General features: G+C 31.9%; 1 protein-coding gene across 1 annotated transcript; it reads right to left on the reverse strand.

Annotated features, from left to right (window-relative positions):
- Positions 1-5,649: 5,649 nt before the first annotated feature.
- On the reverse strand, positions 5,650-6,348 carry LOC139526431 (uncharacterized). The gene has a single exon (XM_071321578.1). It carries the CDS (start codon positions 6,346-6,348, stop codon positions 5,650-5,652), a length of 699 nt encoding a protein of 232 aa, XP_071177679.1.
- Positions 6,349-7,001: the final 653 nt, after the last annotated feature.

A 7,001-nucleotide genomic window follows, 5' to 3' on the forward strand; every position in this document is an offset into this window, starting at 1 on the left:
ATGCTTTTGTACAAATAATTTTGATAATTTTCTTTAAATTTTAAGAAGGGAAAATTCTGTAAACACTTAATTTTTCTTTTATTGATTATTCAATATTCATTATATTTTTAGACCACGCATTTCTCTAATCTTTATTTTTTTTGGCCCGTTATTCTCTAATCTTCATTTTTTAAGGGCATTATTCTCTAATCATTTAACCCCATCCAAACCCTCATGTACAATTGCGCAGATTTGAGACGTTAATCTGATGCTTCATGTATAGAGGATACAATCCTCTTTGGGTGTTACGAATCTTTGCAACCTCTGTTAGGTAGCATATTGCAAAGCAAAATTTCTCTTCCTTTCGAATATACCCTCATGCTTTAGTTGCCACATATTTTTCCCGACTTTTAATTTCAGACGGCCTATATTACATGTCCGAACTATTGTACGAATGGTTATTTTGTTCTCACGTGAAATATTTGCCACTGAACATTAGGCAACAAACAATCAATCATCATGCCTTTCTGCTTATTATGTAAAAAGGTACATGCCCTTTCAATGGTGTTCATTTAACAATCAAGTACTAAAAAAATATAGAGTTAATAGTTAATCAAATCATACGAACAACAATATAGGTTAATATACAATTGTTACTACTTTTAACTTTTTTTACTTTCATCCAACCCAAACTTAACGGAATAAAAATAAATGGTGAGACTTTATGACATTTGCAGTAAATATAATTTTGCTATGCTTTTTGATGCATATTCCTTATTTTTGTATGTTTTACGACTTCATTGGCTTGGGAGGATGGAATTAATAACGTGTGGCTGTGTATTATTACATCAGTAACACGACGGGTGCAACATTTGGAGCATTATCTGCTTATCTTTCAGAAGCCAATGAGATCGTTCCCAAGTAGTGCTGTTTAGTCTTAAAGTGCTTTTCAATAAAGTTTAAACTTCTAAGATTTTTTTTTATATTTTCTTTTATCGCCATGGCAATATCAGTTTGTTTTCGATTTATATGTTTCAATATCCCATTTCTATCTTTTGCCTTTCTTTTGAATGTAAAACATACCTTCGTTCGATTACAAAAACTAAAACATATACCTTGAATAAAAATTTGTTAAAGGGACATTAACTACAAGATATACACAAAATTAATATATGATTTTGTCTTGTTCATTCAGTAATGATAGTGAAATAGTGAAATAAATGATTCGCCTTTCACTTCATTTTCAAAATAAGATAAGAAACATCGCTGATGAATTGTTCACATGCTAGTGAAAAATTATTGAATCCGCATTAATTTGATTTGATTTCAACCCCTCAGCTAGAGATTATTAATTTTAATAGTTTATACACACAGGACATAAACACACAACCATTACCATATACCGTCTGACCTGACACTTTATGCCAATAAAAAGAGAAACGAATTCGTATACAAGTTTTGAAGAAGATAACAATAACCCCAAAATAAAAAAAATAAATAAGAAAATACTGCATTTACATGATATGCTCAAATTAAAAAAATAAATAGGTGGTGGTTGAAAGGTGGATAGACCGACAATTTACACTGCCACTTGTATATTAGCTTTGTTGGCTAAGTTCTCTGTCAAACGGAAGAAGTAGAGTAATAACTGTGGTATAAGCTTAGTTTAATTGAATATAAATGCACATTTTTACCCATATGGGTTGAAAGCATACATACATGTAAATGAACATAATAATTTACAATTCTTCATACAGAAAAAAAACAACAACAAAAGAACAAAACATTATATACATATACTATTTATTTTACACAAATGCACAATGTCATATCATTTTATTGGCAATTAGACCGTTGTGCACCATAGGAATTACTGAAAATTGATTACACTAGAGTTTTCGGTATCACAAACTAGAAAAAAAAATTAGTACAAGTACATCATTCCTACCCGATTTATCTAATTCCAAGGCCCACCTCTTGGAGCGGCATTTTCTCGCTGCGTTGAATACCCATTGGTGGACTTCGGCTGTTATCTGCTCTTCGATCGTGTTGTTGTCTCTTTGACATATTCCTTATTCCGCCGCTATTAATTTTGTCGTATTTCTGACTCGGTTAAGGCATTTTAGTATGTACACAATGGTGATTAAACCTGGTTTCTTAGGTAGCTAAACATACAACTTTTATGCCAGACGCACTAATTCCATTATATTGACAACAAACGTCAAAAATAGGGTTATATCAGTCAACATTGTTAACTATATAAACAAACAAATTTGTCAACAAAGAAAAATGCTCTTAAGCATAAATGAAAGACAAAAATTGACAACAGCACAACATTAGCGGGATGTATAAATACCGAGCCACGCCAAAAGGATATTAGCAAAACCGGACTAAACAGTAAAGGCTAATAATTCACATAGAAAAAAGGAACACAATAACATGTAATTAAGATGATAAATAAATTCCAGAATCTATACGTGTCTAAACCATCATTTATTCATATGATGACATTGTTTTTTTGTCTCAAAATTAAGACTCTGGGAATTTATTCTAGGTTCTCATTTAATTTGTAAAACGTGTATTAGAAGAAACTAGTTTGGATTTGGACATTTGAAAAAAACTACCTAAAAAAAGATAACCAAAACTTTAAGAGAATAAATAAAATTAAAATTGAAGCATTTAAATAGTTTATTAAATATCTAGTATAATTTAGTTAGAAATCTTATAAGCTATATTAGATATCTTTTAAACTATATAAAATTATTTTAAAAAACTTGCTATATTTACATGCTGGAAATTCAAATTCAAGATTTTTTTTATTGATTCCACTGCTAATTTAGATTACAGTACAACAGGCAAAAGTGGCTGACAGAAGACCAGAGGGCAACACAGCAGCAATTAATGGTTTATTTACGACAGTAGAGGATATAACTGCATCTATGTTCGGAGTTTTCAAAGATGACCAAAACTGTGTCAATCATTGTGCTCTCAAAAGTTCCTAAATATAAAATCTGTATTGCATGGTAAAATGTATACGAGCAGAAAGCAATATCATATATTGAACAACATTTTCAAATGAAATGTCAACCATGTGGACTGTTTGTTCACTGCTGACAAACTATTTCTTGTAGCTTCCTCAGATGCTTTACCTTTTTATAATTGGAGATGATTGTGTTGTGGGGGTTTAGTGTCCATATACAGTACGACATGAGAGTATTGTGCCAGGAGTTAATTTTTCTTGTTTTGGAATTTAGCAATATAACATTAAGATAAACATCAAACTATAACGACTTAATGCAGGGTCAATTATTTTTTTATCACAGAGAGAACATTGCTTTTTTATTGTTTATACATTTAAAGACCTCTTTGTTAAGAAAATTGACTATTGTGTTGGTTGTCTGCTTCCACATCCTCAATGCTATAATAAAATTAATAAATTGATGAGAATATATATTTCTTATATTATTATTTTCTTAGGGACTCATAATTTTTTATCAGTGATTGAAAGTGATACCTACGTGCATTTTTGATCCACCCTTAAAATTTATGCAAAATTTGTTATCCTCTTAACTGATTAAGAAACAAATCAGGCCCTCTTTTTTGTGGATAATTCTCCATTTTAGATTTTTGACCTTTAATTATTTATTCTAATAAACGAGAAGATCTCACTTTGTGTGTCGCTTCTTTTCCTTCCAAAATGAATTAATCATCATGTCTATGTGTTCTATAGTACCACGCATAGTCGCATTTGTCATCCATTCTTGGGTTCTTTTAGGAGAAAAAAAAAAAAACGAAAATAAACAGACGGACTTGTACGTCATATACAAGGCTTCCGTTAAGAACTTTTTTCATACGTACTCGTGGACAGAACAGCTATTTTCGCATTTATCTGCATGTAAACTATAACCATATTACTATAATATAAATATATAGAGACTCGCTATGTGACGGCCGTGAATAACTAACTTTGAATTGATAGTATAAAGATACATGTACAATAGACAATAACTTTTTGTATGTTCATACTATACAGAAAACGCTAAAATAATGGAAACTAACAGAAAACAAAAACAATACGTACGGCCTTTGGAAAAAGTGAAAGGTTTAAATAAATGTCTGTTTCCAAGTATACTGGGTTAACCCCATTCCGGTGGTCAAAATGTTAATCATTATTCCAAACGCATTTTTCGAACTAAACGGAACAAATATGATTGAAATAAATAAAATTCAGATATTATGCATAATATATTACCCATTTGTCGAAGTTTTATCAGTTTAATAAATGATTGAAAATCGGTGATCACCACCCATCATTGTTTTTGCTATTAACCTCTTTCCGGTGCAAATGTAAAATATAGTATGGAGGACAACTTGGAACACTAATGCACCTTATTTTGTGCATCAAATAACGCTAATATTCTAGTAAAGAAGTACAGATCAGCAAAACACGATTTTATTTAGGACAAATACACAAATTATTTTTGACAAGATGAAAAGTGTTGAAAAGTCCAATATATGCAAGATTTTTTTTCTAAATTAAAAAAAAATAAAAAAATTTCTCATTCAAATTTTTGTTTTACTTTCACTCTTTTGTGGAAATTATTTTAAATAATTCTATTTTGATGTCAATAGTGGGAAAAAAATATTTCACAAAGTTTCACTTTTTTAAAATCTACTTTAACTGAATAAATAGAAAAATTACATTAATATTAAACAGTTCTAAATCTATTGTTTGTTGTTTTTTTTTTAAATCAGAATAACAGTTTTTGGAATAGTGTTCTGTATATTGGACAGTTTACTGTTCTTTACAGTGTGGACAAAAGAAAGTATCTCCTCTCCGCAAGACTCTAACATCACTACAGAATTGGAGATGTGTCCAGTGAAGGCAGTTATCATTGTCACATTGTGCCCATTTGACAAACACAATTCCTGCTAGTTGTCTGATCTCTGAGGGAGATTTCTTATTACAAACACAGCGAGTTTCACCGTCGTCATCATCGGTTTCATCACTGTCACTTAATGAATTCTCAAGACATATTGGTCCTCCTTTATCCTTGTTTAAACCAGATGTACCAAGACCTGCATTAACATCATCCTCTGATAATTTTTTTTTTTTTTCAATTTTTTCCATCACAGTTGAACTTTTTCTTTTTACAGGTGCCCTCTTTTTGGTATCTTTTCCTGCTTTGTTTTGATTTCTAGTTTCCTTTTCAACTGTCTTAGGCTCTGCTTTTTTATAGGGTGGTTTAAAAGTTCCTTTCTTTTTTGACTGATTCAGATGATCCATGTTTTTCTTTTTTCCTAAATTTCCTGTGATTGTGAAGTGTTTCATTTTCTTTTCTGTCTTTTCAACTGAAACACCATTTCTTTTTAGCAGGAATCCGGATGGAGAACTGTTTACTGTACATTTGGTTATATTCGAAGAGTTGTTTGATGTGTTCAATTCAATTATTGGTTCTGCGTTATATATTTGAATGTCATCAGAGTACCTGTTTTCAGGAGGAACTAGAGTAAGCAAAGGTTGACTATTTGATTCATCTTGATCTGATGAGATATCTTGTTCCTTTTGGGCTGATGATGAAGCTTCGAATTGTTGTATCGTCAGAGTGGCAGCTTTGTTAAATTGCTGAGAGGAAGTGTTGTCATCTTCTTGTGAAATATTTGTATTATTCATTGTACTTGCTTATCAGATGTAGCTGTGGGGTAAATTGTAGCTGGAGCAAGTTCGCTGGTGTCAACAGCTTTTGGGTTAAAAGGATATATCCCACTTTTCCTAAAAGATGATATCAAGTTCTGTGCAGATAGACCTTTCTGGTAGGGAGAACAAGACATTTGTCCTATGTTATACCTTGTAATTTTACATCCTGGATTTTTTCTCATAAACAACTGTGCCTCCCGGTTGTAACAAACCTTTAATGGCCCAAAACACCCTATATCTAATGGCTGTAAAATGTGGCTACAGTGTGGTGGAAGTATGAAAAGAATGATGTTCTTTGATTCAGCCCAATCTTGCAAAGTTAAGCTCACATGTGAGCGGTGGCCATCAAACAATATAAGAAGAGGAGTGCCAGAGACATCATGTGATACATACTTGAGAAAATGCTTTTCCAGGTACATTTTGAATATTTCACTGTTAGACCATCCAGATTTACTGCATTGGCCATCAGAACCAGGTGGAGTCCCATCAAGAAGTAGAGCCCTGTCAAATTTAACACCCGGAAATACATAATCAGGTGGAACAGCATTTCCAATTGCATTGCCAGCACCAATTATAGTGACATTTGCAGATCTTGGCGATGTGACAGACTGGGGCTTAACAACAATGAACAATTTTACCTGGGCTATGTTCAGTTTGTAGAGCACTCTCATCCATATTAAATATTTTGTGTGGCTGTTCATGCAGATTGTTTTTGGTCATAATATTGCCCAACTCTTTGTAATAGTTAGATAGTGTCTCCTTTGATGCACATCTAGCTCTCTGCATGAAATTCTCAAATCAAAAAATCTCTAAAAAAAGTCCTCCTTCAACATACTTTCAACCACGCTCTAACATAGAAATGCCGTCGATTTCGCGGATGTGTTCTTGTGTAAAAATATTTCCATCTGCAAAAATAGATACCCTATTTTTAGTTTACACAAAAGTTGAATCCCTTTTTACATTTACAAAACAAACTTGTGAAATCCTCCTACATTTTAACCAGCCTTTAACCTAGAAAATATTTTATGTTAGTTCCATATTACAGATGAGGGTTGCATTTTTGTTTCGACTAGATACCAGTGATGCTTCACTTGATTAAAGCACCTTTTAAGATGATCGCAATTAATAAAGAGCATAAGGCACCGAAAATTGCATAAATACGACAAGCCAAAACCAGCTGAAAAGTCAATTAGTGGAAACATCTCAGGAAGTATACTTTAAACTAAACATTGTAAATACATGTATAAGGTCAATTTATTTTATTTGGCTAAATATAAACTACATTAATATAAAAAATCAAGGCAAATTTATCAACAATTGCATT

Source organism: Mytilus edulis, chromosome 6 (genome assembly GCF_963676685.1).
Source record: "Mytilus edulis chromosome 6, xbMytEdul2.2, whole genome shotgun sequence".
Classification (NCBI taxonomy): domain Eukaryota; kingdom Metazoa; phylum Mollusca; class Bivalvia; order Mytilida; family Mytilidae; genus Mytilus; species Mytilus edulis.

What these genes read in the sequence shown, in the direction of transcription:
- LOC139526431 (XM_071321578.1), bottom strand. Translation starts at nt 6,348, where the DNA reads ATGAGAGTGCTCTACAAACTGAACATAGCCCAGGTAAAATTGTTCATT.